The sequence below is a fragment of the Cyrtonyx montezumae genome, unplaced genomic scaffold (genome assembly GCF_038088225.1).
Source record: "Cyrtonyx montezumae isolate F1298 unplaced genomic scaffold, pur_monq_1.0 scaffold_8, whole genome shotgun sequence".
In the NCBI taxonomy this organism is placed as follows: Eukaryota; Metazoa; Chordata; class Aves; order Galliformes; family Odontophoridae; genus Cyrtonyx; species Cyrtonyx montezumae.
Genome location: NW_027072089.1, coordinates 7,495,943 through 7,510,173, shown reverse-complemented (window position 1 = coordinate 7,510,173; position 14,231 = coordinate 7,495,943). Strand labels below are relative to the sequence as shown.

General features: G+C 41.2%; 1 protein-coding gene across 1 annotated transcript in view; it reads right to left on the bottom strand.

Annotated features, from left to right (window-relative positions):
- The window catches only part of KCNQ3 (potassium voltage-gated channel subfamily Q member 3), a 190,430-nt gene that overhangs the window by 32,501 nt on the left and 143,698 nt on the right, over positions 1-14,231 (bottom strand). Inside the window, exon 2 of the mRNA XM_065753581.1 lies at positions 3,503-3,593. Within this exon, the coding sequence (XP_065609653.1) occupies positions 3,503-3,593 (91 nt within the window). The remainder of the gene's footprint in view (positions 1-3,502; positions 3,594-14,231) is intronic.

The window sequence follows — 14,231 nt, the reverse complement described above, 5'->3', positions numbered from 1 at the left end:
AGTAACGTATCATAGTGATGCACCAAAACAAACTTCGGTTGCTCCACCACAGAAGAGTCCCGTCCAGGAAGGAAAATATCCTATTCCTGAAGATGCCTGGTACACGGATGGGTCCAGCAAGGGCAACCCAAGTAAGTGGAGAGCAGTAGCGTACCATCCTGCCACAGACACAATCTGGTTCGAAGAGGGGGATGGTCAAAGCAGCCAGTGGGCAGAGCTGCGGGCAGTGTGGATGGTTATAACCAAAGAACCTGGTGATGGTATCCTGAATATTTGCACAGATAGTTGGGCTGTGTATCGGGGGCTCACTCTTTGGATCGCACAGTGGGCCACCCAGGATTGGACTATCCACTCCCGACCGATCTGGGGCAAAGATATGTGGTTAGACATATGGAATACAGTCAAACACAGAACTGTGTGTGTCTACCATGTTTCTGGTCATCAACCCCTACAGTCACCAGGAAATGATGAAGCCGACACACTGGCCCGAGTTAGATGGGTTGAGAACTCTCCATCTGAGAATATCGCTTACTGGCTACATCAAAAGCTGTGGCATGCTGGGCAGAAGACCATGTGGGCAGCCGCTAAAGCGTGGGGACTGCCCGTACAACTATCGGACATCGCTCAAGCATGCCGAGACTGTGACGCCTGCTCTAAGATAAGACCGAGGTCGTTGCCTGAAACTACAGCCCATCTTGCTAGAGGACACAATCCTCTACAGAGGTGGCAGGTTGATTATATTGGGCCTCTCCCTCGGTCTGAGGGGGCGAGATATGCCCTAACCTGTGTCGACACCGCGAGTGGGCTAATGCAGGCCTATCCAGTACCAAAAGCCAACCAGGCATACACTATAAAGGCACTCACAAGGTTGATGGCTGCCTACGGGACACCGCAAGTCATCGAGAGTGACCAAGGAAGTCATTTCACGGGTGCAGTGATACAACGCTGGGCAGAAGAAAATAATATTGAGTGGCGATTCCACCTGCCATATAATCCAACGGGGGCAGGCCTTATCGAACGTTACAATGGTATTCTCAAGGCTGCCCTGAAGACAGACTCTCAGTCCCTGCAGGGGTGGACAAAGAGACTCCATGAGACCCTGCGGGACCTGAATGAAAGACCTAGAGATGGCAGACCCAGTGCCTTGAAAATGTTACAAACAATATGGGCCTCCCCACTTAGGATCCAAATTACGGGCACCGATAATGAAGTGAAACCTCAGATTGGCAATGAGAACAACCTTCTGCTCCCTGCCCCTGAGGACCTAGAACCAGGTACCAATAGAATAAAATGGCCCTGGAAGGTGCAGGTAGGACCACGATGGTGCGGCCTACTTGCACCTTGGGGGAGATTATTGGAGGTGGGGGGTTCGGTAGCTCCTCCGGTTATAGGTACATGGCCTACTGAAATAATGGTTAACACTCCAGTCTTCATTGCTAAGGGGACCCCTATCATGTCTCTGTGGCAGATCAGGACACCCCCTTTGGTGCCTGATATAGTCGTACAGCCACAGACATCGGGTCAAAGGGTTTGGTACAGGCGACCAGGGCGTGCCCCTGTACAAGCTGAAGTGTTAACCCAAGACAGGAATACGGCCTGTATCTTGCCCTGGAAAGCGGATCTTCCCCTCTTGGTACCTCTAAAACACTTGTATTACTCCCCATAAGTCTATGAATCACCAGAAGGAATCAAAACAATACTGCAGTGTTCCAGAGTTGTTATAAGACCATGTGAAGCATCTGGTGATGGTCTAACCGGGACTGATGACACGTAAGATGGACCTGCACTGTATGATTACATGCTTCCAGTAGATACCACCGAGCACTGGCCCAAAGAAGAGTTCGACGGATGCGCCGATCATCACTCATATCAGATTACATCAGCATGCGTTGCGACGGGCAATTATGTAAGCGTCGCGATGTATTGGGTCTCTGTATCAAGGGGAACTCACCTTATGGTTACTTGATCAGTGGTTCATGTCGTGAAGGGGTGGAGTGTATGGGAACTGCTGAATCACGGCCTGAACCACTGATTGGTCACCTGAGGTGAGCACCAAGTCAGCCATGGGGGCACAGGTGAAGGTGATATACCTGTGTGGGTGGAAGGGGTGGAGCCTAGTTCCTCCTCTCTCAAACCCCATTTAAGGGCTGACCACCACCAGGGAAGGATCTCTTCTTGGAGATCCCTCCCATGTGGAGTCCTCTGCGAGCCTTGTCATCTTAAAGGTGAGCCATCTTCTCTTTTGTATTACCTGTATAACTGTTTGTATAGAACTACTTAAAATATACCATCTTCTATACTATTCCCTGGTGGAGTATCGTCATTAGGAGTTATTTACTCTACACAGGAGCAAGTGTATTCATACAGTAATACTTAAGGCATATGTATAAAGGCAATAATAATAAGGACAAGAGAAATTCTCTGAGGATATTGAAGGAGATGGGACAAGAGCATAATGGGGCCTCTGGAAATAAGAGACACAGAGAAAAAAGGGATTTTCCCTAATACTTATACCCCGAGCTGCTGTCCACTTCTGAAAACTGCTGAGAGCCATGTGAAAGTAGATACAGGAGAAGGCTTTCTCAAATGTGAACATATGGCTCAGAGCAGGGTAACAGGGACCAAGAGTGAGATTCAGATTCCCTAGCAGATTAAGGTGCTTTCATACATCTGTTTTTTTAAGAAGAAACTTGCAAGGAGTAATCACCTTCTAAGCCTCTTGGTATTTAATTATTGTCCACATCTACTTGCCTCTAGTGTATAAAGGGAAATAGAAATTGAGATTCTAGAAGTACTGGGTGGTTCTCCTAGAATTGCTTTTCCACAGGACTGGGGTTAGTGAGACAGACCACTTTCTATTTCATGACAACTGGAAAAAGAGGAAGTTGGGGTCATTTTCATAATATGGTCAGTATGTCAAATTTGACTTCTGTCGAATGTGAGTCCTAGAGAAATATTCGTGATTATGAATTTACCATTGATAAAATAAGCATGCTGGAAACTCAGAGAAAGGAATATATTTTCTCCAAATACATTTCTCTTTTTCATGGACAGAGACGTTGCTTGAACAGTTTCAATTATGCTACTATCTGACACAAGTTTGAGCCCAATTCTAAGGACCTTCCTTTAAAAAAGTGCTTGGAATAGAATAATATTATGGAATAATTCAAAATTATTGAGAGATCGTCAAAAATTAAGTTTTCAAAAGTGTTGAGTTCTGGTCTGGACAATAGGACATTTACTGGTATTTCAGAGAGAGAACTGCTGGGGTAATATTAAAAGCACACTATTTAATTACCTCAGGCTACTAGTCTTTTTTTCTTCCTTTATACTTAGTTGATGTTGGCAATGGACTGGGGACTCTAAAGTGTGTAAAAGCACAGTCACTGACCCAGGACCAGCAGAAGAAACTGCATGCAAGGCAAGTTTCCATCACTGCTGATGGAGCTGGTTTCTATTCAGGGACATTGGCAAGGTGACACACTGGCCACAGACTACTTACCAGCAAGAGAAGCCAGTCACCCGAAACAGTTTCATACTCCTTGAAAGTTGTCAGGACAGCTAAGATCAAACACCCCAAAACAATCAGAAACCTGGAGTGAAACAAAAAGAAGAAGCCAAGGAAACGTTACTGCTCTGTATGTGAATGGGAGATACTGCTTGCTTAGTTACAGGAGGTAGGTACTTCCTATTGGTTAACAATGGAGTGGACTCTCAGGAAGACCAAGGAGGACTTGGAAGTCAACAAGAACCTAAATCCAGACAACTCCAAGATAAATATATCTTAATTAACACCATTGCATTCTTCAGGAAGAAAATACATAGTATCACATGACGGGAAGGGATTTATGAGATATGTAATGCTCAAGAGGTCTACTCCAAGCTGATGTTCTGTGTGCATCATAAAAAGACACTGTGATTGCAGTGAAATACTTGGCACATACTGAGACCAGAGAAACTGTAAATGCTTCAATACATTGCAGCATCGGGACAAACTCTCCCTTGAAAACCATACTGCTTTTCTTCTTTAATTTTTTTCACTTCTCTTTTTGCACTCATTTCTATGCAGATGAAAAGATGAAAAAGCTTGAAAGAGAGACAACAGAAAGGGTAAAGTTCTACTCTCCAATAAACACAGTATGTGATAAATCACTGCCTCTGTGCTATTGTCTGTGAAGCCCCAGAACTCATAGATGTGACAGAAAATTTAATTCCCGCAGCTGGTAAATCCAGTTCAGTCCAATCTAAAGTCACATTCATCTGCTTTATAAAACTATTCCCAGGTTCAAACTATTAAAAATCGTCTATAGATAAAGAGGTAGGAAAAATCAAGGAAGTCTTGTAAGTGATTTCTGTGAAGCAGAGTAGGCTGAGCTCATATTCTAGTACTTTATGTACCCAATTCATGGAAATTCTGAATGTGCTCCCAGATCTGATCCACAGGAACAGAGGGGCAGGAGGCCATAGAAATAATTCACAGCTCAGTGAATAAATGGGAAGGATGTCTCCCTGAAAGCTCCAGATCTTTTGCTAGGACACATCAAAGAAATGATGGGCATTAAACACTGAAATCACCCAGGAGAAAAAATTAAAAAAAATAAAAATAAAAATAAAAACAACTTGTTAAGGCTTGAACTGTGTAATTCCTGTTCTGAACTTCACCCTGATACCTGAAGTGCCATTTCATGTCTTGCAGAGTAAAGTAGCACTTTGTTTCACTCGGTGAAATGGACAGAGTCCTGTCTACATGAGTATGCAGGGAGAATGATGACGACAGTGGCTTAGCTTGGATATGTGTTTCCTCTAACCCATGCTGGGCATTTGTTTCTTTTGTGTATGGGAAAACATGGGGCTAAGAGAAAATACCCTGATGACACCTTCATGCAAGGAATGAACAACACTGAAACAAACAATCCCAGCAAACACTGAAGGCTTATGATGCTGTAGCTTTTCTGGCCTTGAGGGCTGCTCACACTGAAGTTTTCTATGCCAGTATAATAGCCTGGAAAATTTCAGATCAGCCTTTCTGAGAAAGGTTAGAACACATATACATGGATTTGCTCATTCTGACTCTGGACATCATTGACAAATTTCTCCTTCTTCCACTCACCAGCCATGCTCTAGAGAAGGGTTATGTGGCTGATAGGAAACAGCCTTTGGCTCCAGAACATGTCTTTTGCCATCAACCTTTAACCACATGCATGCTACAGTCAGGACAGCAGGCAGTTAATTCAGTACCTTTGTGCAGTTCTTGCCATGCCCTCAAGCTAGTTTTGTCACACAATACTTTGCTGTCCCCATCTTGCAGTTATAAGGCCAGTAGCCCACTAGTTACTCAAGACTCACAGTTCCTGCACCTCCATGAGCAAAATGATGCTAACTCAACCAAGACAATGTGATTCCTTCAATCAGCTATAAACTACGATTTACCAAATTACAGCCAGTACAGTGGCACCATCACTAGTTCTCCAGTTAAGTGCTTGAGCTTTAGCTACCTGGTGATTTCCACTGAAGTTGTCTCTTTACGCCGTGTGGAAATTCAGTTACCTACCAGCACACAGTACCATTTAAATGATTTAATGAGAGGTGAATCACACTGAAAACAGTCCAAGGAAATTACATTATCAGCTACTTAAACTTAAGGCATGAATTCACTGTATAATGAAACAGTATGGCACTGTCATATAAAGATAATGTGCAGATTTTTGTTCAAAAAGACAGAAACTCAGTAGCCTAAAAACGAGTGCAGTTTTACCACTAGAGGGTACCAGCACTCCACAGAGCAGAAGAATCCTGCTCAATCCTGTTTTCCTTCCACGTGAAACAAACGAATTGTAGGTGGTGTTCAGGTGTATTTGATATGCAAGAAAATGAGTCCCACTGCAGTGAAAAAGCTTTTCCTTGTTCACTAACAACTAAACACATATTGGCACAAATGGGCAAGGGGTGCTTCTTGCTTGATTGCTCTGCAGCACAGCCCACGCTCCTCCAAGCAGGAGCCCACCTGCAAAAATAACAGATCGTGGAAGACAGAAAAGGAAAAAGAGGGTGGGAGGGTGAGACTGGAGATCATAAGTCACCAAGAATGATTTTAATCCCAGCAGGGAACATGGTTTGAACCAGTAGCTTTAAGAATTATGTGCATGTAGTCCAGAAAATTGCCTTTTGAGGTTTGACTCCTGAGCAGAAACCAAAATCCCCCCCAAAATGCACATCCCACATAGCCAGGCTGCTCCTTCTATAGTAATCTGGGGTGCACAGTGATGAAAAGCCTGTGCTGAAACACGTAAATACAATCTGTCTTGGAAGCATCAGATTTCCTTCTACCACCCTGCTTCCGAAGGATAAACACCCGCTGCAAGTTAATCAAATCACATCTCAGCAATCCTCATTTAGCATCTGAAATGATGACCGTGTTCAGAGCACTCCGTGAATTTTAATCTCTCTTTATGCCATGCAACCCACCAGTTTCTATTCTGTTTCTTTCCAATCCTGGTGTTTGCAAAGACCGGAAGTCTTCTCAAGTCCTCTTTCTATAGAGGATGCTACAAAGGTATCGTGTTTTTTTCATCAATCCCCCCATTTGGTTCAGCAAAGATGACAACAAGGTACATATTCATCAAGAGTGTCACCCACACCCATCATTTTGCCTATATGGTTGCTAAACAATCTGAAAGTCTTGAACTTGCTTGACCATTGCTCAGTCTGCGTTGACGCACAGCAACAGGACAGAACCCGAGTTTTCTGTTTTCTAATTTCATCTTTTAAAGCTGAAGTGTGGGTCTAGTGGTTGAGACTGACTGTAAAATCGTAACAGGTGACTCAGGGTGCTGAAATTACAGGGGATTGTGAGAGGAGAGGCAAAATGGGGAATCAGTGGAGGGAGCATCTGAAATTTACACACAGTTATAGTGATGCTATCAAAAGACAAGAGCACTGAAGGTTAGAAGAAAGAACTAGCATAAAAATCAAGGTCTAATCATAAAAATTGAGCCCTCTGAAGCCCAGACTTTCTAACAGCAGTGTCTCAGCAGGTGGCAGTCTGCACCTCTAGACGAATTCAGATATGCCAAATAAGGATTTGAATTCACCTCCGCAGTTTTTAAAATTAACCTTGCTATCATTTCATGTAATGTTTGATGGCCCAGTAAGTTGTACATATTTGCAGTATTATTCCTAAAACCTTGGTTATTTTGATGGATGTGTAATTTACAGACCACCAAATGGCAGTGTTCTTTTGTCACTGTCACAACTAATATTGCTATTCTAAGTAATAAATTTTCTTGCTGTTGGGAATCACATTTAACATTTATATTTTCAAATCATACTATTTTGGAGTATTAAAAATAATCTTCCAAGACCAATATATACTTTTTCCAGAAATGAAAAAATAATTTATGGACATGCTAGATTATGAAATTAATTCTTCCTGGATGAACATCATGTATTGTTTTGCTGATAAATTCTGATTTATTTTAATGTTTCAGATTCTTTAAGCATTTCTTCTTTATCTGCTTTCCTATGAACCAAAATGATGCTAATATAGCTGAGATCTTTTATATTTTTTCTATACATAGGTGCTTGTCATGTATCCCATTCAGCACCTCTTCCTTTGAATTTTAGGAACAGATCGCATAGTGGTTTGCCTATAATTTATTCCAAAGCATAGCAGTTCTTTTGAAGCTGTCACGAGGATCAGAAACATCACATGCAGGTCAAACAATGTTTGCATCTGCCATCATTTTGTCATTTTTTTTTGTCCTATGTGAAGATTTTTTTCTTTACAACACAATCTGTCTGCAAAACTTTTTTGAGCATGCATTTATATACAGTATGCTTGATTTATGTATAGCTCTTTTCTACAACACGTTAATCAAGCTAGCAGTTACACTGATGGAGTCTTGATCTTCTATTGTATGCTCTCCTATAGTGTGATGTGTTTTAGGGCGCACTGTGGACATATGTGATCATATACCCCAAGTAGACTTAGAGTTAATAGAGAGGAACATCCTCTCCTAGTGTTCAACTCTTGTTAACTTGAAGTAGACAGCTCAAGCTGGTAAGAAGCACCTACAGAGACAATGTATTCTCTGTATCTGAAAGAAAATCCTGTAATGACTCGGGGTCAGATAGTCAAAAAAGCTTCCTAGAGAAGTGGTTGATGACCCATACCTGTTACTTTAACTTTTGGTTAGCCCTAAAGCAGTCAGGCAGTTGGACTTGATGATTTTTGAAAGTCCTTCCCATCTCTCCTCTCCTCTCCTCTCTCTCTTCTTTCTCCTCTTTTCTCCTCTTTCCTCTTTTTTTCCTCTCCTCTTTTCCTCTTTTTTCCTCTCCATTTTTCCTCATTTTTTTCCTCTCCTCTCCTCTCCTCTCCTCTCCTCTCCTCTCCTCTCCTCTCCTCTCCTCTCCTCTCCTCTCCTCTCCTCTCCTCTCCTCTCCTCTCCTCTCCTCTCCTCTCCTCTCCTCTCCTCTCCTCTCCTCTCCTCTCCTCTCCTCTCCTCTCCTCTCCTCTCCTCTCCTCTCCTCTCCTCTCCTCTCCTCTCCTCTCCTCTCCTCTCCTCTCCTCTCCTCTCCTCTCCTCTCCTCTCCTCTCCTCTCCTCTCCTCTCCTCTCCTCTCCTCTTTCATTTCTATTCTATTCTATGGAACTGCTTACTGCATAAATCATTTGAATGCCACCTCTTATATTCATCCCAGTTTTGGATTTAATAAAAAATGTTCATATGATTTTACTACTGAAAGAATTATCCTATCAGCTTTACCAACTCACTTCTTACAAGACCAGGTTTCTCTGAAATCCTCTGCTGCAACTTTGGTATCACAGCTACATCTGGTCCAGGATCACACTTACGAGATCATAACCCAAGGTCTGGGCAGGACAGATTCTTACATACTTACTATGAAGATATCACCTCTTGTTCAAGCAGTGCACAGACTTGTATTCACTTTCATATCTGCACTGTCTTTTCTTGCATGTCCATTGGAATTTCCTCTCTCTCCAAATCTCCCATTAAATCTGAGATTTTTCTGCTTCGCTTCATTTAGTCCTCTCTTGTTTTCCTTAAAACTTGCAATCTAGTTTAATTCTGTTCTACCACCTGGTAAGTGCTAATATAGTTATCTAAGATTAAATTAGGAAAATATAATGAAGTTTTGCTTAATTTTTTTGATGTTCAGTTCCCGATACAACATGATCTTAAAATCAGGGAATCGGGTTCTCACAAGCTTTCCAAAACTTCATATTGGAACAGCCTTTTTTTTCTTTCAATTATTGGCTTTGACCCATAAAGATTAAAATTGGATCTTTTCTCACATCTCTTTCAGTTGCTTCTTATTCCTACCCACCACCTTCTTCTCTGCATCCAAATTTCAGTTTTCACAGTGCATCTGCAGTATCTTGCACTGATCGTTTTAGGGTTGCTAATTAAGAGGCTTGAGCTGGGATGTTTAATACTAGAAAGAAAGACGTCATTACCAAATATTTGAGAACAACTCTTCAGAGAGGAGAATGGATACCTGACTTTCTCAGGGCTCAAAACACACACTATTTGATCACACACTATTTGATATTTTACTTCTTGTAACTCTTGCATTTCTCTTTCACTGTGTCAACAAATTCTGCTGAATACACATTCATGTTCACAGCTCTCTGCTTGAGTCCTTGGCCCAGTGCCACTATACAGCAAGAGCACGGTGAAAATGCCACATTCAACAAGTTGAACTGCACTCTTGCTCCACTGCAGTGGCAGAGACAGAGGAAGAATCTCCACTTGAAGCTAGAGGAAACCCTGAAAGAAGTAAGGAGAAATCCGCAATGGGTTCTTAGTCTCAGTGACAGGCTAGCATATCCAGCAATGAAGTGGTAGCCCAGAATGACTCCAGTCCATTGGTAATATAAGTGAGGACTACTATTGGTAGAAGACTCAGCCATACTCATGCCAAAATGCTCTTTTGTGCCCATAGGCTCTGCACTGGCAGGAATTATTCAGAATAGGCCTTAATGCAGTTTCCCTAAGATTGGAAAGCTTCTAAAAAAGGAAAATCTGGGAAAGGAAAGTTATGCTTCATAGCAATGCATTTAAGACTCTAAAGAAAAGCTTGTAAATCATATAATTCCTTCTTTCTTCCATGTACAAGCCAAAAGTCTGGTTAAGGCCTTGTCCTCTTGTTGCCTTTTCTTCAAGTACAGTGATAAAACATTTTGCTATAATTCCCCTTCTTAATTCACCCTTTTAAATCACCTTTGACAGCTTCCTTAAAGAGTTTGTCATGCCAACGCAAAATACCTTGAGTAAGCAATGTCAGATACAATGAACACCACCACTGTGGATCTTCTGCTCTGTAAGATATTTCAGAACAATGGGTTGTCATATTTTGCACAAGTGCAAAATACAAAGCCTGAGAAAATCCTGTCAGATTGTTCTCAGCTTGGAAAACAAGAATCATCCACAAAAAATCCATTCCTAGCTTGTCTTTTCTTTGAGACAAGTATTATACATGTCAGAAGGTTCTAGCATACGTAGGATACAAGAAAAAGCTGGGTATCTTAACACTAGCGATTTGGGGCAGATTGCAGAAGTAAAAGCAAAGCAGTAACAGCACTAGCTATTGAGGAGACAGACATCTCCAGTCCTCCTAGGGACTGAATAAAGATGGAAAAACCTCTAACTGTTGCAACTAAATTCTGAATTGCTCTGTTAGTGGCTTTACAATCTGTTTTTATAACAAGCAATGACACTGAACTGTACTGTTGTCTGGGCCTTTTATCTGCCATGACTAGTATGCTTGTCCATGGGCTTATCTCTCTCTAGCAGCACGCTGCTAATTGAGTTGACACACACAGACCATGAAGCACAGCAGGCCACGGAGCACAGCAAAGCAGGAACACCACAGATTCAAACCGCATTACCCAGCAGCCCCAGCTGCAATAACAGCAAATCAAACTGGTTTCAGAAATGGTTAAAACATTATTCAAATGACATTAACAAATTCGTATACAATCATTTGAAAGTAAACTTTAAGATTTATACATCGGTTTCAGCGAAATTTTGTGAAACAGGAGTGTGAAACATTTGAAAGTCAGCCCTAAATTCAGCTATCAAGTACCCAGTCTTCTGTAACAAAGTAAAGTGAATTTATAGTATATAAAGAATCTGAGGTAAGAACATTAATCATCCATGTCAACAGTTACACATCCTTAGCTGGAATTTCCAGGAAAGTGCCTTTCTAAACCTCATCAGTGCTGTTGTGTCCAGAAAGATGAAGATCAAGTAGACTGATTCCAAAAGCAACAAACTGTGATACCCAAGAGCTAGCATTTCTCAGATAGGCAGGCACCTGTACCTCACCAACTCTTCCAATTTTTTTAGAAATGAAGAAAGGAATGTTATACACTCCCAGTGATTTTTTAGTGAGCTTCAAATAACACGATAGTGGAGAAATTTGTGAGCCCACTGCATTGACTGTACACACTCCTGTGTTATTTTCTGTGTTCCCACTTGATATCACTGAAAATCAAAAGACGGTAGAAGACAAAAGAAAACAAATAGTAAAATAATCTACCCATCCTTTCTTCCACTTGACCAAATTCCCTTTTCTAACAGGCACTCATGACAAATATATTGTTTTCCACAAGCAATATATCTAGGAGTGAATTTCTAACACCAAGAATGTACCATTCTGTATGCTCTCTTTAGTCTCTAATACAGGGTTTCTAGGCGGGGAGTGATAAAAGATTTGTCAGCTAGTCTGATAATTAGAGTGAGGTGAAAAGATAATCTTTACCCTTTACTCTTTCTACTTTGGCCCATTTTGGAGCTCTGACTTTCTCTTTCTATTTTAGAAAATACATTGCAAAAGAGCGTGCTTTTTTAGATAAAGTCAATACTTCCAACCTAATCTAACACTTTCAGTTATGTAGGGTCATCAAATGAAAAGGCAGCTTCTAATTTGATCTCTTCTTTGTGTCATCTCAGTCTTCACCACACACTCAGCTCAATGTGTGAACATGAGCTCTCGATGCAGTGAACTCAGTTTTTCCCTGGAGTAGGACATTCATAAGAAAAGTTATGTTGTGGCATTCCTAGTGGACATTCTTGGATAGTTAAAGATATGCAACTAAGTATGAAAAAGGAGCATGGCTACACATGATCTTAATCCCACAGAAACATTGCCAGCACACTCCAGGACCAGTTAACATTTTGGTGGGTTTTCTATTACAAGTGATATTGTTGTTGTGTTTTCCCCAACTGATCTATGTTCAATTCACAAATCCATGGTACTGCAAAATGAGTCCATATCAATCAGTGGGGAAAGGATTTATTAAATTGTGGAATGCAAAGTAGATGAGCTTGCAGATGAGCTGTTCTCACTTTGTTCACGGGGAGAAAAGAGAAAGAGAAAAAGAAGAAAGTATCTGTGCTAGAAGATGCAAGGGAAAAACTCAAGATACAGCAGCTACGGATCCAACAAAAGGTGGTGCTGTGGAGGAATGTTTACTTTGGATTAAAAAATTAACATAAAAGAAATAATGAACATAAACAAACCACTGCAAATCAAGCCCAATTTTGATTCCAATCTTAATTGATGCTGTTGATATAAGCCTTTTCTTATCTATGCTCCATAGATAAGCATACTGTACTTTGGCACTGATGATCCATTGGGCAGCAAGGCTTCACAACTCTGGCCCACTGCCAGTCCAGCATTAACTGGAGGCAAGGGGAAGGCCATAGAGTACTGAAAGCAGAATGTCCTTGAAGATCCTTTTCTACAGAATAACTGTGGATGTCTCTGTATTTTGAAATGCCGTACGATAACAGCCATTTGTAAATATTTCAGCATAGGTGTCCTATCTCATTCAGAGTCCCACCCAAGGCATGGACTTCTATCAGCTAACCATGGGCATCCTTGTGCAGCTCTACATCATGCCTGATTGATTCTGTTCTATATTTTCCAGCCCTGTGTGCATACCAAAGATCCTCTGCAATGTCTCAAAGCACACTGGGTGCAATAATTGAAGGCTTAGTGCTCTTTCTTTTTGGGAGAGCCATTTTAGCCACTGAGAGCATCAGGTCAGAACTCAAGATTGTGATCTTGGCACTAAGCAATGCTTTGTGGACTTTGATATGAGCAGTGTGGTCTTATTACACTGACCCTAGCTGGCCATACCTTTCTTACTGTGCAGAAATGAAACCATTCCTTGTTACCCAGCTTCACACCAGTCAAGACTGCAAGGTCGTATGCCTTTTAATACCTACCCACATTTAAAAATACATTATCTCCCAGTTATATATAAACACTGCAAGGATTTTTTTTTATGTTGCTTGAGAAGAAAGAAGAGGGATAGAAAATGGATTCAACTGTAAGTCAGCTGATGTCTTGATGCTTCAACACATGGAAATATATGTGGTCTGGAGAGAAATGTGAGGGTTACGTTCACCTGCTTAGAGGCAAATCCTTTATAATTGTGATTTGCCAATGTTTCATCTTTGAACTAATGAGTGTGTTGGTAATGTATATCAATAACTTTAAAGTGATTCAGTAAAGGGGCCTACAGAGGCTGTGTCATGTGGTATTTCTACAGGATCTGTACCTTCAAAGGAAAGATCATTAAAGTGTGTGCAACTCCCAGAGGTTGAAAACCTATGGTGGCACAACCACTAAGGTCAACACAGGAACAGCTGAAGCACAGAGAGCTGATGAGTTATATGTGTTTCGTTTTCACCTCTAGTTCAAGTTCGTTAGTAAATTATAAGTTGTTTTTGCATGGCAAATGAATCACGTCCTCCTTGAAGGTGAACTCTGGATTAGCACCATAGAGGTCACTGTATCATCATTACTGATTTATAAAACCAAGCAATTGCTCATGGTATTTGTACCTATGTAAATTTGATGCTGTTTTAAACTATTTTTGCTGCTTTTAATTACCATAAGCAATTAATCAGCATTCAAAATTCAGAATGATCATCTGTAAGCATGTGATATTTCATTTGAAGTCTGAAGATGAAGTCTTTGGAGGAGGTTATCAGCCTTTTCCAGACCTGACCAATTTTATTCTTGAAGTGTTTCACCAGCATCTGTAACTATGTTGTTAAATATGATGGCCCTTTTGCTCAACTGACTTGTTAATGTCTCAGATTACATTATCCCTGTTTAACCTGACAGTTTCAAATACAGACAATCCTATCAAACCTTCAGAAAAAAAAAAAAAAAGAAGTGGCAATATGGAAG